Source organism: Tripterygium wilfordii, chromosome 4 (genome assembly GCF_013401445.1).
Source record: "Tripterygium wilfordii isolate XIE 37 chromosome 4, ASM1340144v1, whole genome shotgun sequence".
NCBI lineage: Eukaryota > Viridiplantae > Streptophyta > Magnoliopsida > Celastrales > Celastraceae > Tripterygium > Tripterygium wilfordii.
Window position 1 is genome coordinate 2,084,878 of NC_052235.1, and position 27,849 is coordinate 2,112,726.

The window sequence follows — 27,849 nt, forward strand, 5'->3', positions numbered from 1 at the left end:
CATTAGTTGTTGCAACAGCCCCTTTTACGGATAAATATAACAAGAAAAGGAAAAAGATTGGTTGAAATTATTCCATCAATTTCATCAAATCTACACCCTTGAATGATGGGGTATCGCATTATCAAATTCAATACAATCATACATTGAATGGTAAAGATTTAATGGAATTGACTGGATTAATTATTTCTAGCCCCCTAGCCCGCAAAAAACACGTGTACTCGTTTGTCGTTACGTGAAATAATGCGATAATGATGTCTCGTTGTAATAAATAAATAAAATAAGCTGATCCTGATTCATTCAACAACTAGCATGCTCCACCAGATTTCTACCTATAAATTGATAGGTGGGTGGTCACCTTCTTAGTCTACTTTTATTAAAATGGATGTCAGGACTCAGACCCAGTTTCATTTTTACTTTCCTTGAACACTGTGCTCATATTAACTATTAAGCCCCTTTACAAGTTGAACTCTGACACTGCCTCTGCCTCTGCCTCTGTCTCTGATACTGTGCATCGCTGACTGTACAACCATTTCCCATTCATCTTTCTTCGTCTGTTGATATTTTATGCCGTTGTCTTCTTCCGCCGATATTTTCTTGCTTTTTTTTTTTAAACAAAATTAGTCTCATTGTCAACATTATTGAGTTTAATGCTTTTTATCCGTTCCTATTTTCTTTGTGTCCGTCTTTGTTCCTACTTTTACATCCTGGGAAAACCCCATTGATTTGTTGGCCCATTACCATCAATGCGTCCTAAGGTTCTCTGAATATTCTCTTCATGGGTTTTCGTTGATTCAAATGATTGAATCTCCAAGTGGTTTCTGGTGATTGTGTTTCCAGGTAAACATAGAAACTAGAAAGTACATCTTCTCTTTTCATTGAAAGGTTTCGACTTTAAATTTTTGCAAAGTTGAAAAGCTCTACTTGTACTAAATTCTTAAAGTGAAGAACAAAGAAAAACTTTGTTTTTTTATGCGCAAAGTTTTGATTTTTCCTCTTTTGGACAGGGTTTGGTTCGAAGAATATATGCAGAAAGTGCTGGTGTTTGATGTGTTGGAGGCTTTATTTGAATGGATCTTGAAGGGAGAGCTCTGAAAAACGGCGAATTAAGCATGACAGAGAACGGAACCAACAATGCAGGTGAAGTGGTTATAGCGATTTCAAGCTCAGATAACCCTAAAACCAGTGCAGAAATAAAACTGTCTCCTTCAAGAGACCCAGAATCAGCTGCTTCTAAGCAAAGACTGTCAGACTCACCAGTCAAAGACTCAAGTAGTAGGCTTGTGAAATCAGTGCCAGCTTCACCAGAGACTGCGAGGTTTGTTCCGAGTGCAAATAAGCCTCCTAAAATTGGCAACGAGACACTCGTTCGGAGGAGGACCCTCACAAGGTCAGTCTACTCAAAACCTAAGTCAAGATTTGGAGAACAATCATCTAATGCTGATATTGATGTATTTGATGAGAATAATTTAGTTTCGCAAGACCAAATTAGCTCGAATTCCCCGTATAGGACTTCACTTACTAGGGGGTCTCCTAATAGTAAGGCATCTAGTACCAGGACAAATTCCATAACCCCCAAAACTCCGTTGATGCAATCTCCTGGAGGACCTGGAGACGACGAGGACTATGAAGAGATCTTCAAGAAAGTTGAATTGAGTAAAGAGAAGCGTAAGAGATTGCTAAAGCCCAAAGTTGTGGTCGAACGGGTTGCATTTTTGTGCATTTTGGGGTGTTTGGTGGCTGGTTTGACAGTTGATCATTTGGAAAAAACTTTCATTGGGGGGTTGGAGTTTTGGAAATGGTGTCTGCTTGTGATGGTGATATTCTGTGGCATGTTAGTTACAAGGTGGTTTATGCGTGCCGTTGTATTTTTGATTGAGAAGAACTTTTTGCTTAGGAAGAAGGTCCTATATTTTGTTCATGGCTTGAAGAAGAGTGTTCAAGTTTTTATATGGTTAAGTTTTATTCTTCTTACCTGGGTCTTACTGTTTAGTCAGGGAGTGGATCTATCTAAAACTGGACAAAAGATTCTACATTATATAACCTGGACTCTTGTTTCTATCCTTATTGGGGCATTTCTGTGGATGATGAAGACTTTGTCACTGAAAATCTTGGCGTCCAATTTCCACGTCAACAGATTCTTTGATAGAATTCAAGTTTCTGTGTTTCATCATTATGTCCTGCAGACCCTTTCTGGGCGTCCCCTCATTGAGGAGGGTGAGAGGGTGGGGAAAACACCGAGCACGGGTCAATTGAGTTTCAGTGCTACTGCAAAGGGTAAAGGATCAAAGGAGAAAAAGTTGATTGATATGGGAAAAGTTCACAAGATGAAGCAAGAAAAGGTTTCGGCATGGACCATGAAGGAATTGGTAGATGCAGTCACAAACTCTGGGCTTTCTACGATCTCAAGTACATTAGAAGATAGTGCCAATGATGGAGAAGGTGAACAAACAGATAAGGAGATTACCAATGAAAATGAAGCAATTGCTGCTGCCTTCAAAATTTTTAGGAATGTTGCCCATCCTGGTAGCAAGTAAGAACTTTCAATATTTGGGGTAAATTTGATGGTTCCATGTTCTTTTCACTTTTCTGTCTGGTGCTCCTTTTAACCTATTCTCTTTTTGAATAGATACATTGAGGAGGATGACCTCTTAAGGTTCATGATTAAAGAGGAGGTGGACCTTTTCTTCCCGTTGATTGAAGGATATGAGACTGGACGCATATACCGGAAAGCTCTGAAGGAGTGGGTGGTGAGACCACATTTATATTGATTTCTTTATGTTAGCTCCATGTTACTGCATCTTATAATGTGTCTTGATTGCATTTAATTGCAGTATGACTGTGCAACTAAGTCATTGGAATATTTTTTAGTATGTGCTACTTATAGGAAACATAATGTTGTGTTCTGTTTGATTACCAATAATACACGAGAAGAAGATGTGATATCAAAATTTGCGCTGGGATTTATGATTGACTGTGAATAATGTAACCCTCTCAATTTTCGGAAACGATATCGCGAATTGATCTTTCTGACACTCTGATCTGTTAATCCATATCTTCTTTGATATAGAAACTGTGATGTTAAAGAAAATTGGGCAGTCTTTTCTGTTTTTCTGTTTTTCTGAAATTACCTGATTTAGTTTGTGATGGTGTCATTTAGATCCCAGAATTAGCTTCATCTTTTAATAGTTAAATATATAGGTATGAGTTAATTCTGTAACGTTCTGCAGACATTCAGAACATAGCGTTTTGTTTCTTCTCTTAATCGGAGAATAATTCTGTAACGTTCTGCAGATAAAGGTTTTCAATGGTCGGAAAGCTCTTGCTCATGCCCTAAGTGACACCAAAACAGCTGTGAAGCAATTAAACAAACTTGTGACTGGTATCCTGATTGTTGTGAGCTTTGTTGTGTGGCTTCTCTTGATGGAAATCGCGACAACAAAAGTACTTGTCCTTCTCTCTTCCCAGCTTGTATTGGCTGCTTTTATGTTTGGAAGTACCTGCAAGGCCATATTTGAAGCTATCATTTTTGTCTTTGTGATGCATCCATTTGACGTGGGTGATCGTTGTGTAGTTGATGGTGTTCCGGTAAGTTCTAGATGATGTATGTAATTTTATTATGGTGTGAAGGCTTTCTTTCCCTAGTTTGACATCGGCTCATCTGACAGATGTTGGTTGAAGAGATGAACATCTTAAGTACAGTTTTTATGAAGCTTGATAATGAGAAGGTATACTACCCCAACTCAGTTCTGGCTACAAAACCCATCAGCAATTATTTCAGAAGTCCAGATATGGGTGATACTGTGGAGTTCTCAATTGATTTTTCGACTCCAGTGGAGAAGATTGGGTTGCTCAAAGAAAAGATAAAGAAGTAAGTTGTGACCATAGCATTATTCTTGCTCTCCTATATCATCAATGTTTTGTTGATTTGCGGTGGAACATTTATATTTGATTTGGCTTTAGGAACTTTTGGCAGGAGAAAATCATATTAGCTACTCTTTAGTCGTTCTTCAATCTTAAACTAGATAGCACAGGAAGTAAGATTATTCAAGACTTAATTGTAGGTAGGAGTTACATAGTTTTTGTCTTCTTAGAACTTATTTCGAAGAAACGGATAGGATTTTTGCAGCTTTTATCCATTATCCATTACGTCTTATGATGAGAAAACTATTGGACTTGGATGTAGATTGATTTCCAAACTAAAGCTTGCACGTTTGTTACCATACTATCAAAAAGGATCATCAAGGGAACATAGACTCATCTCCCATGTCATGGATAACCACATTATGGTGTAGCATTTGCTTATTGAATCCCCAAATTAGGTCGGAAGGGTTCGTTATGTGGCAGTCTTCTGTGCTATATAATCTCTGACTTAGCAGCACTTCATTGGAGCTGTCTCAGTTGTTCCCCATATGAAAAATTAGGAGTTCTCAACATTTAGTAGGCCAGCCCTATGATAGTGTTTCTCTATTGCAGTCAACAAAGAATTATTGAGAGAAAGTGGATGGTGATGGTCTCAAGTGAATTGAGATACTGCACTACAAATTTGTTTTTTTTTTCCCTCATTCTTTTAGTGAATGAATTATGATCAGTTGCTGGTAATCCTTTAGCGTCGGAAATGTGTTTCATCAATACTTGTATAAGATCAATGTGACATGCGCACATATATCTGTAGCTGATGGATTGCTGCAGTTTTACTTAAAAGGGCATTTGTTCTGAATGGATAGTTAAAAAGAGGATCTTAGTGCTCTTTGATTTGAATCTGTATTGTACCTTGTCTTCATTCTAGGATTTTGACTCCTCTCTTTTGTTGGATCAGTTACTTGGAGAAAAACCCACAACACTGGCATCCTAACCATAATGTCGTGGTTAAGGAAATTGAGAATGTAAATAAGTTGAAGTTGGCTCTCTATTGCAATCACACCATGAACTTCCAAGAGTTTCCAGAGAAGAACAGGCGGAGATCGGAGCTGGTTCTCGGAATAAAAAAGATATTTGAAGAACTGAATATCAAATACTATCTTCTGCCACAACAAGTTCATCTCAGCCACATCCCACCTCAGCATCAACAACCATGACCATCAGATGATTATTATTGCTGAATCCTCTCGGCCGAGGTATGTCTTTTCTTCCTCCTGTGTTTAACTGAACCATGGTTACCTTTGTTTTATCAGTTATCCTTTTCATATTTGCAATAACTGAGGATGGGAACCATAACGCATGCACACATGTAAAACATCCACTGGTCAAAGACGCGATCACGCTAATGCTTGTCAGGACTACTGAGTTCTTCATACCTCATTTCATGATGAATTTTCACGTTGACATTTTTATATAGGGACTGCTTTACAATTTATGAATTGTTTATTTCCTTAATAACTATTGAGCAAACTCAGTTACTTGCAGGATTGATTTGTGGTTCAGGTTTTGTGGCATAACCTTTAATCGAAATCGTCCAGATCTGTGATAATCTTATCAATGCCCATCTGCTTAAGAGAAGTTGCTGAAGCTGTCTGTTTTTGACGTAGCGTGGACAAGGGACGGATCAATAACCGCTGAAAGCAATAACGATTAACGACTATATTGTCATAGTAACCCTACAAGTATCTGCAGTTGTTTATTTTTTGTGTTGTAATATTATAGTCATCCTCTCAGAGGAGCTAGATTTTATGGTATTAGTGGTGTTTGAAATGAATGTATTTGAAGGGTTCCCCTGTTAATGCAATGGTTAGTGTTAGTCTAACTCTGAAGCCTTCGCTAGTCCTTACTCGTTACCATATATTGGACCAGAGTCTTGCCAGACTTGGCATTGCCGTATGAAAACAGCTTTGGGCCTAAGTCAGCTTCAGTCCGGCCCATTAGCTCATATCTCTAAGCCCTTTTTATAAGCAGCCCAAAGGCCCAACACTAATTTCAAAGAAGCGAGGCACGCTTTACATAAATTTTATAAATAAATTTTTTTACATAATTCTTTTATGTCTTAGAACATATTTATAATTTTAAAAATGGAAAGAAAAAAAAAACTCTGTGCAAGCAGCTAATGGGCCCGACCAGAAAAATGGTGGCCAAAAGTAAAGGGCGATCCAATAGGGTCATAACTCAGACTCCTATGGGGACTAGCCGCAGCTGCATTACAGCTCCTCCACCAAAAGTCATGACAGGCGCAAGTGAATCCCCTACAAGTTCCCAACACAAGATTTCATCAGCTGCAGGTAGAATTCATAACATGTATCCATAGACATAGATCATCCCCAATACAATGAAAGACATGATAAACATTCAGACGATTTAAAACCACACCGATGGTCTAGGGGACAAGCTTACATTGAAGCATCCCTCAATTGCACAAAACATCTTAGTAAGGATACAATGAGTATATCTTGCCGAAAGATCAAAATCGCATGGTTCCAATGTCAATTTGAAGCAAATCATTGGAAATAGAAACTAAGCAGTCTGCAAGACAAGTAATCAGTCAATACACAAACTAAATTATCGCTTCTGTCGGTCAGTTTGAGATCTCTGTTCAATTTCCCGGATGACAAACATGTCATTCCATAAATCCAACGAAATAAATACCGTTACATTCTATTGTAAGGAAGAAAGGGAAATCATGTCATTCTGTAGCAGGGAAAAGCAAATATTATTATATGATAAAAACAGTATTGGCACATAGCATTAAGGGATTATCTATCCATATATATATTATGCTAGATTAAGGGGATAAAAATAAATTGAAAAGCTAAAAGCCCTATCCTGCAAAATCATTAAATTCATTCAGGGAATTCCTATATTTATATTATGCTAGATAAATGGTGTAAAAATAATTGAAAAGCTAAAAGGTCTGTCCTGCAAAATCATCTCTCATTTGGGCAGCAACCCAACTCATAAATTAAGCGACCGGAATCTCAATATTGGTTGTTGAAAGCACTGGTGGAACATATTCCTCTTCTTCCTTGGGTGCGTGGATAGTGACCAGATCAGGTAAAGGTGTTGTTGGGCCCTGCTTGCCCTTTGGATCCCAGTCAAGCATGATCTTTACCTTGATACCAAGTACACCCTGTTTCACAAAGAAAACAATAGTGATATACACAAAACTAATGATCTGCGAGCTCGACAATTCACGCCTGAAAACAGAAGTAGAATTAAACTCAACAGAGAATAAGACATTTCAAACCAACCTGCCTAAGAAGAACATGCCTAACAGCAGAGTCGATATATTCCTTGACAGGCTGACCAGAGGAAATCATGTAACCATCCTTAAACTTCATGGACTTGGCACGCTGAGCACGAAGCTTTCCACTTACAATAACCTGCATCAATGTATATTAGAAATTGATCACAGAAAATCGATAAATTTTCATACAAGTGGATGTGCACCCAATGAAAGATGAAATGTTCTACAAATACCTCACATCCCTTTGCTCCACTCTCCATGATAAATCTGAGGACACCATAGCAAGCCCTACAAAGATGACAAAGTTTAAGTCTATCTACCATATCCACAAAGCAGAGTGAAAAAATAAGGGAGAACACCAAAAAAATACTTTTTTCTTATCCTCTCATTCACTCCCCAAACCAAAAGGAAATAAACATGCAAAATAAATTTTAAAATGTGAATTCCAGACGAGGTGTGCAAGTACAAACGGCAAGCAAATGAATGAAGGTAATGTGGGAGAATATTCTAAAGTCCAAGGCACCTTTACATCATGCACAAGAAGCCAGGCAATCTCCTGTAGAGTCTTTCGCGTAAGCATTGCAATAAAACCCCGAAGGCTCACTTTAGAAGGCAAAAGGGGGAAATAAATGCTAGTACCGAACAACATGACACAAGATAAACACAAAATAGAATGCAAAAAAAAAATATAAAAACAAAATCCCTAAAAACATCATCCCAGACATTTTACAGAAGACTGCTCATACTTGCCTCCTATGTCAGGATCAACCTCAACTAAATTAAAAAGACACGTAAGGAGTAAGGACAAGCAATCTAAACTTCACGTTCCCAAGTATTTGCTTAAACAACCCATCGATATGGAGCTACATAGGTTCACAGCCCGAGAGAAGAAAAATTACAAAATATTCTTAACGATAGGGAGTTTGGAACTAAGTATATACAATGTCGATTTTACACATCAACAACATCAGTTCACATTTTGACGATGTAAACTTTTTCAACACTATGCAACTCAAGTCTCATCCAGTGACTAAAATCAACTCAAGAATATTCTTAACTATAATAGAACAGATATTCATCTTAACATCAAAGTTTTATATTAGCTTCGATGAAAGCAAGGACAGCACAAGATTAGTAGAATCCATGTAGTAAACAGAAAACCTTTGGTGTGAGCATTGAATTTAAAAACCTTAAACCTTAGTGTAAAACTATAAAAGATGGTGATGTAGGAGATTATTCCAAACTCCAAGCACCTTAGAGCAGCACAAGAAGCCTGACAATCCCCAATGAAAACATTTATTTCAGCATTGAGACTAAACCCCAGTGGCCCACTTTCTAAAGCAAAAGGGGAAAACAATGCTTATATGAAGAGCATGATAAGAAAAGAAAACATAAATGTGAAAATGTCTACTCAAATTAGGTTAAAAAAAGTTTTCTCAAAATTCCCTGTATTATTCATCAATGTTTATACTCCCTTCCCAGGTCTTTGTCAGCCTGCGCTAAATGGGGAAATGAAAATATGTTTTCAACTATGACAATTGAAGGCATTACTTACACTCAACAACCAAGAGGAGATGAAGTACCAAAATATTTCATTTTGCAATGGCGATTCTGATTTGACAGATAGATTTCTAAAACAATGCTGTTAAAATCATAAGGTAAAAATACACTGTATCACTTGAGGAACTTAAAAAACAAAAACTCAACAGCTGGGATTCAATTAGGTAACAACAGGAGTTGGTTTCAAGAGATTGAATTAAGCCCAAAATTGATGCCGGATCATTTAAAGTTATTTATTCAAACTACAAACTTCTTGTTGGATCCTTTGAGTCATTTAATAAATTCCAAACAAAAATAAAGCAGAAAAATTTTAGCATGTAAAGTTTTTTTGGTATAACCTGAAACAGCATTTAACAACGTTATATTATTCTGAAGTACCTCCTAACAGCAAGGCCTCCTAGCAGCTTGTAACGCAGCGACTCTGCTTGAGCAATGGCACAGAGGCCCCTGTTGTTAACCTTTTCAGCATACAGCTCCACACTGTTCTCAGGAAACTTAAATCGCTTCTGAACAATTGAGGTCAGTTCTCTGATCCTTCTCCCTTTCTCACCTGATACACAAATCATAAACTATTGAAAAATCAAAAATGTTGATACTATAACCCTCCACATAGTAGCATGAACATTGACAATTAACAACACAGATTTGAACTTCAAATTACACTCTTGCCAATTCATGAAAACAAACTGTTGCATAAAATACACCAACCAATCAATTAAATCCTAATCGGAAAACCAATCTATCCTAGCTTACTTTATTCACTAAACATTTCTAAGTCTCAAAAACAGAAGAGAATAAAATATTCCACTCTGAAACTTTTTTAAGAAAAAACTGACACCATGGCCATTCAAAGGAATGCTAGACTCACCAAGGACATTCTGAGTACGAGTGGCCCTAATAATGATCTCAGTGCGCATCGGAGTAACCCTAACTTCAACACCAGAGTAGCCATCCTCAGCGAGCTCTCTGGTGAGCACCTCATTCAGCTCCGCAATGAAGACTCCGTCACCAACAAACTGTAGCAAATTCACAAAATGGACAAAAAGAAATCAAAAACCAACCTCCAGAAGGGTAATATACTACGTAAAAAAAAATCTCATCGACGTTAGTTTCAATGTATTACTATCCGAAGTTCAACAAACCATATTCCAACAAGAAGCGTAATACGAAATCAAAATTGTTTTCCGTGTCATATTAATATTCTTTGAAAGAGAAGAGAGTATAGAATTAAGAGAGCAACTGGAGACGGACTCACCTTGCGCTTCTTGGTTATCTGAGTAGCCATGACTTTGGAGGTACCGATGAAACAAGAAAGTAGGCTCTACGCGGTGAAGACTCTGAGCAGTGGAAGAGAGTGTGAAACCAGAAACCCTAATTTCAGGTCAAGATAATGATCTTATATAGAGTCGGACAAGTTGGTATGATCGAACGGTGTAGAAAGCAGTATGGCAATCGCACAATGGAGAAAAATTGTGCTTTATAAAGAGTATGGGGTGATGTGATCTGACGGTGTATAAAAACTAGTTTAATTGGATCTAACGGCTCAGAAACCAGTATTAAAATTAAAAAACTTCACAAAAATCGCCGTTGCCGGGGATCGAACCCGGGTCACCCGCGTGACAGGCGGGAATACTCACCACTATACTACAACGACCTGGTTGACATAGTAAGTTCACGTAAACAATATATCTTAACATCAGATCATACAGCTAATCAACAACCGTCCAAAATAACATGCCACCGGCCAAAAATCCTTGCTTTATTTTTCCAACATACGGCTGCAAATGTACTTCAAACATCATCCTACCTCCAGCCATGGCTGTATCATCAACCACTGGAAGAGTGTACATCCCCCACCAAAGTTTCACTTCCTGAACCCCAAAAATGGGACCATCTTCTCAAATTCCCTCTCCTTTGGTCCGAAAACACCTAGAAATTTTTTTTCATAAAGTGCTCCAGCGATTTATCAGCAGAGACTGGATCAACAGACGTAGAATCAGAGAGTTCCATTGAAGTTCCCAAAGAACCACCATCTTTGATTTCTCCTCTTAATGTGGAGAAGGCTCTTCGGGGCATACGTAAATTTCTGACCCATTAATCCTCACATTCAAACTTCTAAGTTTCAACCTAAGTCGTGTTTGGTAATAAAGGTTTGGTCTGCCATGGGCAACCATTACTGACGTAGATAATTATGGTACACTTGGACTCCAAAGAGGATGTTTTGATGTTCATATGATCAGGTCACAATTCAAATCCTCACAATCTCCTGTGCTATTACCCTGATTGCTTTAATTCTGCGTCTCATACTTTTGTCTCTGCTTCTCATGAAACAGGTCTATGTTGCCTATTACAACAAGATTGAAGAACTGAAGGATCAGGGTTTGGATGAAGAGGAATTGAGCAAGAAAATGGAACATCTTAAAGTTACTATCCCACCCATCCCATTTTCTCTCTTAAACGGGTAATCTGTGAATGATTTGATTGTCCATACTCCATTTTGTCATCCGTGGAAGATAGAAACTGTATCTGTATGATGGAAGCTTAGCGAGGAGCGAAAACCCAGATAGTTATCCTTGGACTTGTGAGGTCGACATCACCCACCCAGATCCTCACACAGACTCCTCAACTACCGGTATGCACCTCAACTTTCCCACCTCTGTGTAGTCGGTAGACCATACAGTTCATAGATAGAGCGATATTTAGTAGAATGAACTGTGTTGGCAGGAACTATAAATCATGTAACTGTAACGAGGGGATAGGACGTTGGGCCAACAAGATTGGTGGGATATGCGTGTTTAGGATGGTTTCTAATATCTATTTTCCTACCCTTGGTCTTCAATTCATTCTGTAATCTGTATGAATGGAAGCCATAGTTTTTGTTCCTGCTCTATATTCATATTCACATAGGGAAGCGATGAGTTTGGATCCCCCCCCCACCCCCCCCCCCCCGGTTTTTTGACAAAATGAAACTTCAAACGTAAAATTAAATTTTTAAAAAAAACAAAACAAAAAACTCTCAGGAAAAAAAAATACTTCACAAAAATCTATCAAACGTGGGAAAACTGTAACGCATCTGAAAGATGACGATAATGATATTGCATTTAACAGTAAGTATTTAGTTAATTTGACTGTCTTTTGAAGCAAAACCAATATATTAGTTCTTATGTCAAGGTAAGAAACAGTACCGCAGAGAAAAAAAAATGAAAAGAATTTTTTCAAAATATGATTGAAAGATTCCACCCAAAAAACATAATCTAATAAGGCTTTGTATGTTGCATACCTGTATTGCTAGTGTGCCTACACTCAGAGATCATGGTTGCGAAAATAAATAAATAAAAGCACACACGAGCTAGGCCGATGAAAAACAATTAAGGCTTGGGCAAAGATGGTTAAAGCTCGTTTAAATAAAATATTTTCAAAAAATTAGACAATATATTTAATAAATTACTTAAAATATATAAAAACCTTTCCAAAAAGATATAGGTAGTGTACCCCATTCCACCACTGTTTTCAGCCGGTATATGAAACCTAAAAAATGTATCAACTTATGTAGTTAAAAACTTAAAATGTAAAAAAGGATAAACTAATAATGGTTAATAGAAAGCAAGTTCAGCTCCAAAACATGTGACAGCAAGAACCAAGCCACCCCCAAAATGAAAGCTGAAAATTGCTGCTTCTTCAAGAAAAAACTCTATTTTCAATTTCAACAGTAAATCCAATTTCAACTTCTGTGCAAAACTGCAAACAGATGCATGCAAAAACCTTTAATGTCTGTTAGTTCTTGCTTTATAATGGACCACTAGAACAGAATCCTATTTTTTTTGAATGAAATCATCTTATTAAGACTTATTACCATGCCTAAATCAGCTACCCAAGTAGGGATTAAGCATTTCCATAAGAAGAATTTAGCTAGGAATCTAAGGCATCACCACTGCAAACCAAGCAGCAATAAACAAGCAGTGGGTGGTACTTAACGGAATGGTCATTAATGCCTCCCAAGTCCCTCAAATCAATCCTATATGATCACAGGACTCAATATTGTGGCAAAGTTAAGAAGTTATTGGAACCAAACATTTTGTGCGTGTGTCTATCTCTTCAATTTCAATTTTTCACTCAACCTCAAGCACCAGAGATTACTGAGAAATGCTGCCCAAAATTTTAGCAGAATCCAAACCTTGTCCACGTATGGACCCTGTTTAGTTGATGTTCTGGAAACACCTCTTTTATTTCCAAATCTCTCCCCACCCACCCGAACAAAAAGGGTTTTTCCTTTACAGGACCTCAAATACTCCTAAACAGTCCAAAAAGTGAAAACCAAAATGGAACTCTACAATTTGTTATCTTCAGGCAGTAGAGAAGATGCAGGATTATGTTAGTATTGAACTGCGAAATATGCTAGTAGTAAAAATGAAAAGGTTGAGTTGAATGTGCAGCACACAATAAAGGATAAGATAAAAAAAAATGTAAATATCTATTTAGGGTAAGGGTAATGTAGGTTGAGTAAAAGGTGAGAAAATTGTTTAAGGTGGTTTGGGCATGTAACACAAAAATGTGAGTGCATTGGTATGAAGAGTTGAAAATATTAAGACATGCTCAAATGAGAATACAGAGGCCAAAAAAAGACATGGGTGATGATGATGAAGATGCAAGTAGCAAAAAAGAACCTAGAAAGGAGGTGGTTGAGAACATGAATGAGACCATTTTGACCACTTTAAGCATTAAAAAATGCAGAGATGACGTGCCACATGCACCTCAACAAAATTAGTGAAGATGCTGAAAAAAACAGTTCTTAATAAGAACTCAAGACAAGAACATTCTACCACATGAAAAGATTACTTACCCACGGTGACAGCAACAACATGGACGAGAGCATAGTGATTGCTACTCTTTAATTTATTTATTTTTCTCCCTTTTTTTTTTGGCTTTTTTCTCCTTGGGACAGAAAAACATACCTTAACCAGCTTCAATAGCTATGCAAAAAGAAGATTCCGAGGGATAAATCATACGAACACAGATTCCGTGGGATAAAGCATATGAACACAGATTCCGTGGGATAAAGCATATGAACACATCAACAAATTAACCATGCTCCTCAAGTTACTGCTTTTGCTTGAAGTTCCCAGAGCTCAAGCTAAAAAGAAAATTAAGAAGGTTAGTTGGCAATCACTACAGTATAGTTATCCATGGAGCAAGTACCAAAACTGACCCCACTCAACTAGATATGTATCAAAAACCAAAAGAGATCCACATCAGACCAGAACACTTCTGTGTCGTCTGAATTGTACTAAATTCATCACTTCAGCCAGATATAAGACAATAAACACCTTCTCATACAAATCCAATTTGGAATTGGAAAGGTATCAGATGAATTACCCATGTCGAAGGCATGCAGCATGTACACATTTACCTTGAAACAGTGCTCCTGTTTCTTCCTCATTAAACCTTTCTATAGAAATAATAATCTTCACCATCCTGACCTGACCCACTGACCATTCTTCATCTATCTCGTACTGGATTCTGAGTAACTCTGATGTTCCTTGCAGCGTCCTTTCACGTCAAATCTATTCTTCTTCCTTTTAACATCTTTCCCTTTAGTACTCGGAAGGCGAATCGAAGCAGAATCAGTGCGGCCACAGAAATCATTGTTGGGATCACCAACAAAATCCTGTTTTCTGTTGCACAGGGGAAAGCTTTAAACAATATAACTACAATATCAAGGGAAAAAAATAATACTTTTCAGAAGGAAGATAAATAAGAAAAAAATTACACTAAGGCACTGGGCTTACATGATTTAATTTATCATTCATATATATGTTTTTAAAAGCTTTTTAAGTGTGTTGAAGTTGAGAGTGAAGAAGTGGGAAAGGTTGTATTCCAACTTTTAAATATATTACCTCCCCTTGTCATCAGAAAACTTCTTTCGTCTTTGAAAATCCTGAAGATCCAGAAACTCGGAACGGCATGGATGGTGCTCCATACTATTCTTTACTGGAGCAATCTCGCCTCCCATCCTCATATATTCTCCTCTAGAAGATTCCCCAGTATCACAACAGCAATTTCAATAAAAAAAGATTTTTCATAATCAAGAATCTTAATCAGAACTAGCATTATAAGGCAGAATAAAATGAAAACAAAATAAACTTACCCATATGGAGGTAAACTGCCAAATATGGATGCCATATATGCAGGATGAGCAAAGCCCAGAGGAGGTAGCACGAATGAATTGGAGGAGGCCATCATTTCAGGACTATATGCATACATAAAGGGCGGGATATGAGGAAACCAAGTTCCATTCCAGTACGGATACATGTAATTAGGCATAGCTCCTGGAATGATCGGAAGTTGACAATTACATTAACATCACAAATAGTTTCCAAAAATGAAAAAATGTAAACTACATACCACTATTACCTGTCTGACACATAACAGGGAAACTGGAAGCAGACGGGCAGTCTCTTATTAAATGGTGCAGAGAACCACACATGAAACACAAAAGCCCACCCTAATTTCAATACATCATCCCGAGATCATTAGAAGCCAAAAGGAAAAAAAAGTCAGTGTATAAGACCAATATTTTCCATTTTTGCTTTCTACTTCCATTTTATTTACTCCCTTTTCCCTGAGGGGTGGTCTAGAGGTTTGACCTGAATAAAGAGCTGATAGTGTTTCAGAACTGGATATAAAGCAGTTCTCAAATTAATCACTATGGATATCATGAATAGAATGATACGGAGCTGTTATGCCCAAAAGGTGTATTAAATGCATCTAAGTGAGTTGAATGTGGACATAAATTTAATAAAGGAAGAAAAAAGAGCTAAATATGAAAAGTTGAGAGAACACATTTTGTTTCAACCATTAAACTAAGTACTAGGTCTTCGACTTTGAACCCAATAAGGTCAATAAGCACAAGACCTGATGTTCCTAATGCTTACAGCAAGGAAAGATATTTCTGGGTTCATAATATTGTTTTGCAAATTGAACAATAAGGAGGCATCCTGATCTTTGGTCCATTTTAGTTTTGTCCAATGATGATTAAGGAAAGCTTGCAAGAGAGATATTACCTTTCTTTGTCTTCTAGTTTGCATAAAGCTCTTGCCAATACCTGAAACAACCACATTTGTTAAAAGGGACCTGTACACACTAGCTTCGGACACCATCTTCATACATGTTAAATTGTCTAAGCAGATGCATGTGTTTTCGTGTCCAACTCTTTGTATGTCAATGTCTGATTTTGTGTGTAGTTATTCAATGTTTGTGTCCTGATCTTTGCATCTCAATGCGGGGTTTTGTATGTAGTTATGTGATGTTCCAACCAGGAAAACATGCTCAATTGAGTAATCTTTTGGAACTCAAAAGGTTGAATAACCAAGACCTCAAACAGCATAAACTGTTTCCTCATGTATGATTTCTCAAGGATAAGAATACCAAGCTAAAAGCTAATTCCTAGTCAGGAGTACAGCTTTACTAGTATAGCACAAGATAGTATGGTCATAAAAGTTAAAAGATTGACAAGAAATCAATAATAGGTAATACCTCTCTCATGCACAAGCTGGCTTCCCCCCTGAAAACCAGTGAAATCTGCCAAGCCCTCACGTCTACTCTTCAAATCCACAAGGGCAGCCACACATCTGTCTCCATCTATTTGCTTCCTTTTTTGTGACACAGAAGTTCGTCTCAAAGATTTCTCCACACCTGACAAACTGACAGGAGGAATAAAGCAGCGCATTGAAGCATTTTCTTCTAACTGCATGTCATGAGAAGGTTCTGTTGCAATTTGATTGGACCCCCACCCTGATGCAGTTGGAGAATGAGGTGATTCTGGCTCTCTCTGAAGGATTTTCACCCCACAAGGAACACCATTTGGACAAATTCCTGATTCTCTATCTGTTTTAAAAATATTAGGTTGATAGTTATTCCAAATACACAAAAGTAAAAGGGAATGGGAGGTAATTCTCCTACCTGGAGCATATTGACGAAAATCACATTCTGATCCAGTGATTAAATTTTCAGATTCATTGAAACGCTCAATTAATTTCCTAACAGTAATATTTGGTAACAGATCTTCAATTCCATTTATGGAAAAACACTTGGGACATCTGGCCTTCTCAACCAATTCTTGATGAATGCCTGCATCCAAGCTCCACCATCAGAACATGACGATGTCATATACAAACATTGTCCGTTATATTTCAATTACAAAAATGGTATATTGATTAAACTAGGAAAATGTAAGAAAGCATGAATACAACTAATTACCACCAACAAAACTTACATTCCTCACAAAAACTATAATGGCAGCAACAAACCATCACAGCATCTTTCAAAATTCTGTTGCAGAGAGAACATCTAAGGTCTGAAAGCATATTAGGGTTTTGCAATGGTGAAGGATCAGTAATCGCCGTTCTTTGAAATTCCATGAAGCATAGAAAGAAAAGGAAAGGAGTCAGATCTCTTTATAGCTGACGACAATAAGAGGAATGAAAATCAAATTAATAACTATGATACTTACTGGCCCAATCTCATCCGCTCTTTAACATCACGGTTTTTCTCTGATGTATTTCTTTCTAGTTCAGTAAGCACAGCATCTGACATAAAAAAAAAAAAAAAAAAAAAAAGTAGAAAAATAAATTCAAAGCAGTCGATGAAGATCTAGAAATTTTGGTGTCCAAAGGAAAAAGAAGTACCTCTCAGACTAGCACCAATAAGGTTGCTAGCCTCATGTCTCTGACATCCAACAATGGGTTGTCCAGAGCATCTGAATGTGCAAAACAAATTAACTCAACATAAGCTAATGTCATAGAGCAAGAATCCAAACCAAAATTTTTGATGATAGAAAAACTGGTAATCTCATCAGCATATGGTGTACAAATTAGACTTCCAACTACTTACCTTCTTAATTCATTATTTGCCTTCTCAAAGCTAAGAGATATTTTTTTACGAGTGTCAATATCAGAATGAAGTAAGATCGCCTCTGGAAGACCCAAGTCGTCTCCTAAGTCGTCAAAATCTATACCCTCTACATCCTGTAAAATATGACATATCACAAAAAATAATTTAAAAAAGAAAAAGAGCCAAGAAAGTAATCTGCATGCTAAGGGGATGCAAAATAATGTACAAATGCATCAAAATATTACTGTCCGAAAGTACTTGGAAGTTCAAAGAAAATCAAGCAAAGTAACGTAAATGAGCTCATATATGTTACCAAAAAAGCAAACTACAGTCAGTCAAATGCAGAAGGTCAATATCCAATATGAACCTTTGCAGAACCATGGTCTAGTGTTACAAGTGGTTACACCAAGGCCTCAACCTACAATATGCAGGTTCGAATCCCCCCATACCCACTTGCCTATTAGAAAAGAAAAAAAAAAGGGCGATGTATTCATCACATTCCACCCTTGAAGTCATAATAAACAATATCCTTAGCAATTCTGTCCTCACAAAATATTCCCCTCAAATCGCTAAAAAATTAAACCCCGAAAAATAACATAATTATTGGATTACACAAACCGTTTTTCTATTTTCTTTATTTCTACAATGAAAATTGTAAATTAAATTGCAGTGAAAAGTATACTTAATACACACCATATGAAGAGAAGCCCCAACTAACTTTGCGTCTTTGATTCCACATTCCTCAAATGAGTCAATAGGCTTCCTGCACCATTTTAACATTATCTAACAGAACGACAAAATAAATCTTAAAACAGTAATTTGAAAGCATGCTCCAGAATTAAAATTTTCATCCGAAACAAACAAAACCAAACACATAGCAAGAAACTCTTTCTATGATAGTATGCTAGCAAATTCAGCTAGGGTTTGTTTTCTTTCTTTTTTTTCTACGGAGAAGTCTTACATAGCTGAAGGCACTGATCCTAGGGGGAGTCTCTTGATAATCACAGTAGAGCCACAAGGTATAAGAATATTGTCATCAGCGTAATCTGCAACAATACCAAATCATAATCAATGCAAAAGCACAAACATGGACGTCATTATACAATAATGATATCAGAAACAAGGAGTATTGAGAAACATGGACGTCATTATAAAGAGACGTCGAACATTCAACTTTGAGCCTTTGTTTGGCTCCTCTCGTGGATGATTTTACTGCATTGAAATACTTATATCGAGAACACAAGAAAAAAATAATTCAACCCTAATAAGAACCAAGTTCAGTCGCATTTAACTTGTTTTGCAACTGAAGATCAGCAGAATTCATGAGTTACTACCACCAAATCAAATCCATATCCAAGTTATATTTCTTTCCGAGTAAAATCAAATCCATATCCAAGTTTATGAATCAATAAAACAAACGATTCCAGTATTACTGTCACTCCGATTTCGATTAATAAACATTAATAAAACCAAGACCAAAAAATATTTCAGAGCCTCAGAGACCTTGGCCAGTTAAGGCATCAGAGAAAAGAAGATCGCAATCCTGACGAACATCGAGGTTCTTTTTATGGATAATTTTTAGTATGAGTTCGCGAAACGAAATTGAAGGGCGGTCTCCAATCTCAACCGATTCGTAGTTGAGCAAGCTTCTGAACTTGAACCTGATAGCCATCGCAGAATTCAATCGTTCGAGCCAAAAGAAAAACGAATTCAGATCATCAATCGCCTGAAACAAACACAGAGAAATATTTGTGCGCGCAAGTTTTCTTGCATGAATCGAGGGTTTGATATGAAGAAGTACAGAGAATAGGAAACCTAATGAATTTGTGTTTATCAAGCACAACGTATTAGGCGGTTAAATTTGGGAAGTGGATGGGTCACGTGATGGAATTTGGATTTTAGTTAATAGAGAGCACTTGGGCCTTGAGCCCACAGACATTATGAGCTAAATTGAGTAGGCCGCTATTTGGGCTCGGCCTTCAGATGATTGGAGTTCGTGATGACATCATTACAATATTCTTCTCTTAATATATGTGGTCAGTCCATCGTAACATGATTCTGGAACTTCCAAAACAGAAAGAAAGGTAGCTAGAATCTGCCGACTTCGAAGAAAGAAGGTTAGGTAGCTAGAGCAGCACAAATTAATATTAATTAATTAATTCATTATTATCTAATTACATGCTTACGACGACTTGACGAAATTGGGTCATGGAGTGTCACGACCAAAAACTGTAATTTTCAACAATCACAATACATGTGTCGTTTTGTTAGCCAATTTCATTCATGAATGGCCAATTATGTGCGCAATTAAGTCCTACGAAGTAACTAAAACAGGTTAATTTGCCCCAAATAGTCTAATTGTTTGGTTAGTAATTATGGTGTGATTGATTTTGACATCTAGACTTTACACTTTGTGCCAACTAGCTAGCCTTCGTGCCACGATCGAGTTCTTAGGTACACAAGTTTGATTTTCTTAGATTCACGAACCAAAAAAAAAAAGTTTTGATTCTCTTAAGACTAAAATCACACATCAGCCCATACAATCCAATCGAGTGGTTTATATGTAAATCTCAATTCCACTCACATCGTGGACGTATTTTCTGGGACTAAAAATCAATGACGATAGACTATGAAAAACAAATGTGTGCGGCCCTTGTAGCTTAAAGTGGACAATATTCTATTATTCTTGATGTGTTTGGACGGAGAATTTTAACATTATATCAAAGTGATGTCTTGGTCCAGTTGGACTGGCCTTTACCTGTCTTGTTGGGTATAACATAACACAACCCACAAGTGCATCGAAGTGTCAAGACTTAAATCTCGTATCGATCTAACATAACCCAATCGAGTTGTTTATAAGTAAAGTCCAACTCCTCTCACATTATAAACATGTTTTCTTGTCTTAAAAACCAATAACAACGGCTCATGAAAAATAAATTTATGTTAAATAGTTAAATTTACAAGCAACAAAAACAATGTTTGATTTTCTGAAGACTTTGACAGTAACGTATAAATTAAATTAAATAAGAAATGTCAAATCCGAATTTATTAATCAAAGAAAAAAAAAGTCAAATCTGTATTTAACACTTACTGAACGTTGGTTTACCAAATTAATTCATCAACAATTACTGTTGAGTTTGATAACTATTTCGGCTTTTTTTTCCCCTTCGTGTTACTTTAATTTCTTACCAGAAGGGAAAAAAAAAAAAAGTGGTCAAAACATTTTTTACTGTTAATCATGCGGTTAATTTTAGATTTTTACAGTAAACATTTTTTACTGTAACTTGAATCATATACAAGTTACAAGGAATTGGCCATCATTAATTCACAAGAAATCCTTAACTAATATGTGGACAACTAATAATTTGCAAGGAAAAAAGATTGTTATTTTCATAGATTGCCCTACAAATTCAACATGATGTGAGAATCATTGGCCTTTTGAGTTATACAAATCGCAATTCACACATCAAATATGATATACATCCCCTCTAAATGATTTGATATTATATTGACATTAGAGTCGTTATAAAATTGGCGTGTCCATGCATCTCCTTACAATCAATTTATATATATAAAATGGAAGCCTCAAGGATGTCCGTCCTTGAATTGTGGAGAATAGCTAAAAGAGGGGTAAAAAGCTTCCCCTTAATTATAGGAAAACCATCAATACTAATAATAAAGACCCACCAAAAATTAAATAAACATAATATTAAATATGTTAAAAATTAAATAAACATAATATTAAAGATGTTAATTATTGGAAAATCAATGCTATTTCAATGATAACCAATTAAATGTGCATAAATACTATTAGGAACAAAAAAAAAAAAAAGATGTAAATAATGAAAAGTAACGGCCAAACACCAATTAAATGTGCATAAATACTAATAGGAACAACAAAAAGTCATTAAAAAGGCAAAATAATGAAAAGTTACGGCTAAGCAATTGAACAATCATAATCATAATCATATAATTAAGATACTTGTATTACAAAATACTAAAGTGCTTTAGAAGCGGCCACATTTGCTTCTGTATGGCTCAAACTCTTGCCACATATAAAAAAAATTAAATTAAATTAAATTGAAGTTGTATTAGAAAAGTTTTCAATAATCATGTCTTTTCCGTCTCATATGATCAACCATATGTTACAATTCAATAATGTCATGTTATATATAACAGTGCTATTATCTTGCTACTGAATGTACTCACATTATAATTAAAATCTTTGTGAAGTGAGTTGCACTTCAAACTTTGTCACTTTTAAAAACCTTTTAAAACCTTTTAAAAGGTATTGTAGTTATTTGTTCATCTTATAATTATCTCTATTTTCTATAATTCAAGCTCTGTTATTTATCATGTTAACAAAGTATCGAAAAATTATCAAAAATCTTTATTTTTCAAATTAACTATGTGTCGCGCGAAGCGCGAGCATGCAACTAGTTAATTTAGTAGTGTAACAAAAGCGCGCCCTCTCAATCACTTGGTGATAACCTAGTGGTAAATATCTCTAGAGTCAGACTGTATAGATTTGAAAAAAAAATCATGAATTCAATTCTCAAATGGGAGCAATATCCTTGCGGCTACGCACTGGGCTTTGCCTCAACTTATCATGTTGTCAGGTGATGAACTTTTGTGAGTACAAACCAACTGCTCGAATTTAAACTCATATCTAATGTCGACATGATAAGTTTGTATGAAAACAACAACCCATCTCTCTATTTGTTTGAAAACACCCTTCTACCATGGCGACTCATCACTTGTCAATGATGGCATAAGAATTGGAGAAATTTGGAATCATATACACCTGTTGTCAATGATGGAATAAGCAGTGAAGAAAATTTTGAATGACATATATGAGAGTTAACTTAAACTCATCGCTTATTATCACCCAGTGAATCTCTTTTGAGTCTGACACTTCTACAACTTTACAAGGAAAAAAACAGAGAGAGACAATCCAAGCAGTAATAATTGGGTAACTTTATGTTATATCATAAATCCAAGAAGTGTTAGTGGTAATATTTGCATTCATGTATACTAATATTTGTTGAATGATTCGCACTAATAGAAGACAAACTGGCGGCGGTTCATGAGCATCGTACATTTGGCACCGGAATGAAGAACGACTTTGGGGAGAATGGGAGGTAGCTTGATTGGTCAGATTGTCTGCCTAGGACCTTGAGGTTCAGGGTTCTATTCTCATCAGGGAATTTAGAATTTGGGTAGTTTTTCATTCGTTGTGGTGGTCTTCATACCCCTTGAGAGCTGTGTAGCCTGTGAACCTTTCAAAAAAAAGAACGACTTTGGGGTCCCAACTCCCAAACAAGCACATAAATATTTATAGATTGAAATATATAGATATATGAGGAACTCTCCTATGCATATTTAATTTGTGTACTTAAAATACGCATCACTTTTTAAAGGTGTAGATGAGTAAAATGATAAATGGGGTCCACTGTTTTGAATTCCACATATTTCAAATTAATGATAAAAACATAAATACGTATTTTAAGTGCGCATTAGAAAATTATTTTATATATATATATTTGCACATTTGATTGAACCTGTGAGCATTAATTAATGGGATCCTAATAAAGGAGGTTGTTTTCAGTTGAATGAATTATTAATTCTGGTTAGGCATGAGTTTCTTTCAGTGGAACAAAACCTTTATGTCACTTTTGAATTTTGAAGTTGCTTTTTTTTTTAATCTCAACCAATTGTTCATAATGATTGTGGTTAATTTGTCTACATATGTTAATCATAAATAATTTTGGATTTTGGAATCGAGTGAAAAAGAAAACCATACTCCAATTTATAAAACTAAGCTCAAAAGATGGCATGTGTTATTTAATTTAAATATATATATACATATACACATAGTGCAATCACTAAAAGTATGATGCGTGTGCGACAATGAGACTCACGTGGCTAGGGTTTACCAAAGCGGGGTGGGATCAAATATGACTCGGGATATCCAACGTGACCTGACTAATTTTCTTTAAACAAAGAGAGAAATAAAGTAGAATCACTAGCTAGCTATGACAAAGACCAAGGAAAAGAAAGATTATGGTGGTGACTGGCTATCATTTTTCTGGGGGGTGAATACTGGCCATTCCTCGGAATTAAGCAATAATGCCAAAGATTCAAGCTCCAAATTGGCATTATCATACTCCTTCAACAATAAATCCTCATGTAAGTACTGATGATGATCAGGACCCATAATGGACGACAAATCCTTGTTATAATCACTATCATCACACTCTCCATCAAAATTCAATAAGTAATCCAAGTCAAGATTTCCGCAATCCTCAACGTTCAAATAATCCAAGTCCCCGGAACGTTGAGGATCTTGATCATCCATTAACAATGGAGTACTAGTCTGTAACTGGTCATTAGTTCGAATTCCAAGTGGTGGTGGTGGTGGTGCTGCTGCTGCTGGTAATACTGGGACCAAGACTTTACTTGCGTTTGGTCGGATCAGTTTGGGTGCTTGCGATGAGGTTTGGGATTCATTAGCTAGCTTTTCCGATGATGATTCAGAAGCTAATTTAGCTTTCTTTCTAAGACTAGTGTTCCAGTAGTTCTTGATTTCGTTGTCTGTTCTTCCAGGTAGCCTGCCAGCTATTAGAGACCATCTGCAGCCCCAAATTAAAATTACCAAATTAATTAGGCCTCGAGAATGAAATAATTAATTAATTAATCGAAGAAAACATTCCTAGAGCTAATAGAATACGCAGAACACAACACAAACCCACCTGTTACCAAGAAGCTTGTGGAGTCTGATGATGAGTTCTTCTTCATCATCAGAAATGTTACCTCTCTTGATGTCTGGTCTCAGATAATTCAACCATCGAAGTCTGCAACTCTTACCACATCTCTTCAATCCTGCATGCCATTAATTATTTAATTTCTTCTACTAATTCATAAACGCAATTAGAGAGATAAGAATTATAAAGAATTAATTTAATTTACCAGCTCTCTTGGGGAGGTTTCTCCACTTGCCTTCTCCATGGGCCGTAATGTAATTAGCAAGAATATTGTCTTCAAGGGCAGTCCAAGCTCCTCTGTTTAGTCCTTCCTTGGAGCAACATGGACTCCTCCCCATCTCTCTCTCTCTCACACTCAGTCACACTCTCTCTCTCTCTCTTTATAATGGAGGATCCATTGCATGCCTATATATGTATATATATACATATAACCAACAATATATAATTATATATTATCGTCACTTATATTAATTAAATGCGACAATTTTTCTATTTTGCTGTCAGGCTTTGTGGAGGAAGCAAACAAAAAAAGTCCAACAATAAAAGATTAGTTAATAATATATAAAATGCTCCAATCATATCAAAGCACATGTAATTTTATAGGTCACGTGAAACAATGGGTATCTAATTTGGATACTTAATTTTACAATTAGTTTTTCAAAATTAACAAACTAATAATTGTCAATTAACACGATATTTATCTAGTTGGAGAATATCACTTTCCAAAAAGATATTTTAAGCCCCTCAAAACCCCCTTTCTTTCTTTTTTTGGTCTTTAATCTTAATTAATTATCAAGTATTTATTTAATAAAATTAGGTGTGACAGAGTTGTCAATTAATTTTGTACCTAAGCAGTCCATATATACTTACTTTGAACAAAGTGTGGGTGGGGCAATGTAAATCATGGTCGGAGATTCGCTTAATTAAATTACATATAGGTTCTTAATCATGCATATAATATGATAATTAAATAATAGAATGATGTCGGTTCATATATTAAACTATTTGAAGAGTTGGACTATATTATACCGCAACTATATGTGAGAAAATCTATCACAAGACACGTGAAATCAAAGGAAAACAGGAATGCAAATGTTATTTAATCATATCAAGTCGAACTTCCCATCTAACTTTCAGTCCTCCGAGCCTTGTTTTTTAGGTACTTCATAAGCATCTCTTCTAATCACGTTTCCATGGGTCTTCTAACCAACCTCTAGTTGAATTTATTACTTACAATATATAAAGTACGGAATTTAGACTATAAACCTTTTGGTTTACGCAAGTAGGTGGCAATTATCTTAGCCATCGACTTGAAGAATCTAGCATATTCAGATTCACCTAACTAGTCTGAATTATGATACTCATTACTTGGCTGCTCATAGAACCCTATCTACCAATTACTCTGAATTATGATACTCATTACTTTGTTTTAAGAGAGAAACTACTTCATCAACTTAGTTTAAAGGGTAAGATTTAACATGTGAGAAACTAAAACTCTAAATTCATATTGAATTCCCTAAAAGAAAAATCATATCCAATAGCACAAATGGATTAAACACCTCTAACTCTATAGTTAGAAAAAAAAAGAATTTAAGAAGCCCATCTAACCTCGATCATGATGTACGCGAAAATTGTTATCTTCTCCTCTGTTAAAGTTCAACTGAAGTAAAAGCAATGGCATAAGAGTTCACGTTTGATGAGCCCATTTTAGCAACTTCAGAATCCATATTAGAGAAACATTGACCAATTTCAAGTTCCGTCACATTCCCTGCAACATCAATGCTGTCTTTAGCTTTCCAGAAGTACTTGTTGATGTTCTCCAACTTCTCTTTGCACCTTTTGGAACTCTTTTGATAACCCATTGGGTCCATTAAAGAACTTATCTCTTCCCACATATGCCCTTTCAGCCCTGGTTCCTGAATTTTTTATTCTAAGCTGCTCCTGGTTAAGATCACAGCCCGAACCTCAACTTAAGGCAATCTGCTATTTGTGTCAGTTTTCACCGATGTCAATTGTTTGCGGGGCTGCTTCGAAATATCTGTTTCTGGCAACAATTGAGTTTTCCTCTTAGGAAGATTGATGCTTTTGCCTGTAATTTTCTCAATGTATGAAACAATCAAAGCCGTCCTATTAGAAGCCAGAGCCTGCTCATGGGCTCTTGCCATTGCTTCTCCGTTATGTAATGCAGCTTCTTGGTGCCTCCTTGCTTCTTCTCGTTCAGTCCTCTCTTTCTCCATTCTCTCAATCACTCCCAAGAACTTACAGTGCAGTTTTTCTTGGTGATCCATGACCTGTCTCACAAAGCTCTCAAGGCACCCAGCAATGTAACCCAAATTTTCCTTCATATACCTTTTTCTTTTCCTCTTTTGACTCTTTCGCAGGGCAGCTTCTTCGCCTATGGAAATCTCTGATTCAAGATCAACCCCAGTTGTTGCATTAGCAGTGCCTCTCGCAGCTACATTTTGACCATTGACATGACCAAATAGCAAAGAATGTCCGGCATTTGCAGGCCAGTTTTCCCTTGAGAGAGAGGACCCTGAGCCCGTTTGATTAGCTTCTCCCATCTTTGAGAGGCCATAGATAGCTTCAAGCTCATTGAAGAGTCTGTTGTCCAAATTATTGCTACTACCTGAATCAAAATATTGTAAAAGCTTGTGGTACTCGTTCCTTTCTCTCGCTTGCTCTTCATGTTCAATGCGCCCCCTTTTGTCATTGTTAGTCAGAGGCTTCCTGTGACATTTTATCAAACACATAAACTACAATATATAGAACTTACAACACAAATTTCTAAAAGAAAATTGTGATTATGCAATAACTACCAAGAGCGTTCTTTGGCAGTAGAGTCTTCATGGCGATGCCAAGAACGGGGAATCAGCAATGGGTTTTCTTCTTCTTCCCAACCCTCCTTGCTGGGGCTGTTCTCGTTCAATCCAAACTTGAAATTCAGGTGAGAAACTCTGTCCTCTTGTTGTTGTTGTTGTTCAAATGGTTGGAAGTGATGGTAATGGTGTGGAAACAATTGATTAGTCAAGAGAAATCTTCCCTCGTCTTGCTGTTGATGATACTGTAAATTGGGATGAAATGGGTGAGAGTGTTGGTTTCGATAATTTGAAATTGTGAAAGCTGGAGCTTCAATGAAGTGATGTTGTTCATCTTGTTGATCCTGCCAAGGGCCTACGCAACTTCCAGGCTGCATATCTGGTCCTGAGTTGCTTAATCTTCTCCTGAAACCCTAACCAGGAATCTTCTCGACGTGGATGGGATTGTTCATTTCCGGTTTTTCTTATTGAATTTGAAATCGCATTATTAATAAATTAAATATTTTTCTTAAAAGAATTTCCCTGATTGATTGCAGGCACGAGAGAGACATGGCGTTTGGAATTGTACGATGGAAGGGGTAGTGCACGTGAATACATAACAGTCGCATGTCTCCCAGCATTGAATTTTGTGGAAATGTAGGCCCAA

General features: G+C 36.5%; 6 protein-coding genes, 1 long non-coding RNA gene and 1 other non-coding gene across 10 annotated transcripts; 2 read left to right on the top strand and 6 right to left on the bottom strand.

Annotated features, from left to right (window-relative positions):
• Positions 1-602: 602 nt before the first annotated feature.
• LOC119996641 (mechanosensitive ion channel protein 10-like) lies at positions 603-5,718 on the top strand. Of its 3 annotated transcripts, none has more exons than XM_038843348.1 (7): positions 603-837; positions 1,005-2,530; positions 2,627-2,747; positions 3,292-3,585; positions 3,666-3,868; positions 4,817-5,114; positions 5,394-5,718. In XM_038843348.1, exons 2-6 carry the CDS (start codon positions 1,068-1,070, stop codon positions 5,073-5,075), a joined length of 2,340 nt encoding a protein of 779 aa, XP_038699276.1. In that variant the 5' UTR covers positions 603-837; positions 1,005-1,067; the 3' UTR covers positions 5,076-5,114; positions 5,394-5,718. The 3 variants fall into 3 exon arrangements, with proteins under 3 accessions (XP_038699276.1, XP_038699275.1, XP_038699274.1); XM_038843347.1 differs by having other exon boundaries at positions 5,422-5,718; XM_038843346.1 differs by having other exon boundaries at positions 605-837; positions 5,404-5,718.
• An 895-nt stretch (positions 5,719-6,613) lies between these two features.
• Positions 6,614-10,141, bottom strand: LOC119996643 (40S ribosomal protein S3-3-like). Its single transcript, XM_038843349.1, has 6 exons — positions 9,987-10,141; positions 9,600-9,747; positions 9,110-9,281; positions 7,405-7,459; positions 7,176-7,307; positions 6,614-7,054 (listed from the first exon to the last, which is right to left on the bottom strand). The coding sequence occupies exons 1-6, from the start codon at positions 10,014-10,016 to the stop codon at positions 6,887-6,889; spliced, it is 705 nt and encodes a 234-aa protein (XP_038699277.1). The 5' UTR covers positions 10,017-10,141; the 3' UTR covers positions 6,614-6,886.
• Positions 10,142-10,313: 172 nt separating this feature from the next.
• TRNAD-GUC lies at positions 10,314-10,385 on the bottom strand. Its single transcript has one exon. It is a non-coding gene; the product is annotated as a tRNA-Asp (tRNA).
• A 101-nt stretch (positions 10,386-10,486) lies between these two features.
• On the top strand, positions 10,487-11,621 carry LOC119997788. The gene is made up of 2 exons (XR_005468072.1): positions 10,487-10,971; positions 11,065-11,621. It is a non-coding gene; the product is annotated as an uncharacterized LOC119997788 (long non-coding RNA).
• A 2,322-nt stretch (positions 11,622-13,943) lies between these two features.
• LOC119995947 lies at positions 13,944-15,229 on the bottom strand. The gene is made up of 4 exons (XM_038842431.1): positions 15,143-15,229; positions 14,877-15,057; positions 14,626-14,757; positions 13,944-14,403 (listed from the first exon to the last, which is right to left on the bottom strand). The coding sequence occupies exons 1-4, from the start codon at positions 15,213-15,215 to the stop codon at positions 14,232-14,234; spliced, it is 558 nt and encodes a 185-aa protein (XP_038698359.1). The 5' UTR covers positions 15,216-15,229; the 3' UTR covers positions 13,944-14,231.
• A 398-nt stretch (positions 15,230-15,627) lies between these two features.
• LOC119996308 lies at positions 15,628-18,067 on the bottom strand. The gene is made up of 9 exons (XM_038842894.1): positions 18,043-18,067; positions 17,911-17,945; positions 17,621-17,754; positions 17,416-17,486; positions 17,241-17,316; positions 17,004-17,134; positions 16,691-16,858; positions 16,265-16,615; positions 15,628-15,833 (listed from the first exon to the last, which is right to left on the bottom strand). Exons 1-9 carry the CDS (start codon positions 18,065-18,067, stop codon positions 15,628-15,630), a joined length of 1,197 nt encoding a protein of 398 aa, XP_038698822.1.
• Positions 18,068-23,551: 5,484 nt separating this feature from the next.
• Positions 23,552-24,784, bottom strand: LOC119996711 (transcription factor MYB123-like). The gene is made up of 3 exons (XM_038843445.1): positions 24,590-24,784; positions 24,373-24,502; positions 23,552-24,252 (listed from the first exon to the last, which is right to left on the bottom strand). Exons 1-3 carry the CDS (start codon positions 24,720-24,722, stop codon positions 23,682-23,684), a joined length of 834 nt encoding a protein of 277 aa, XP_038699373.1. The 5' UTR covers positions 24,723-24,784; the 3' UTR covers positions 23,552-23,681.
• Positions 24,785-26,119: 1,335 nt separating this feature from the next.
• Positions 26,120-27,718, bottom strand: LOC119996710 (trihelix transcription factor GTL2-like). The gene is made up of 2 exons (XM_038843444.1): positions 27,204-27,718; positions 26,120-27,114 (listed from the first exon to the last, which is right to left on the bottom strand). The coding sequence occupies exons 1-2, from the start codon at positions 27,578-27,580 to the stop codon at positions 26,355-26,357; spliced, it is 1,137 nt and encodes a 378-aa protein (XP_038699372.1). The 5' UTR covers positions 27,581-27,718; the 3' UTR covers positions 26,120-26,354.
• Between the last annotated feature and the right edge of the window lie 131 nt (positions 27,719-27,849).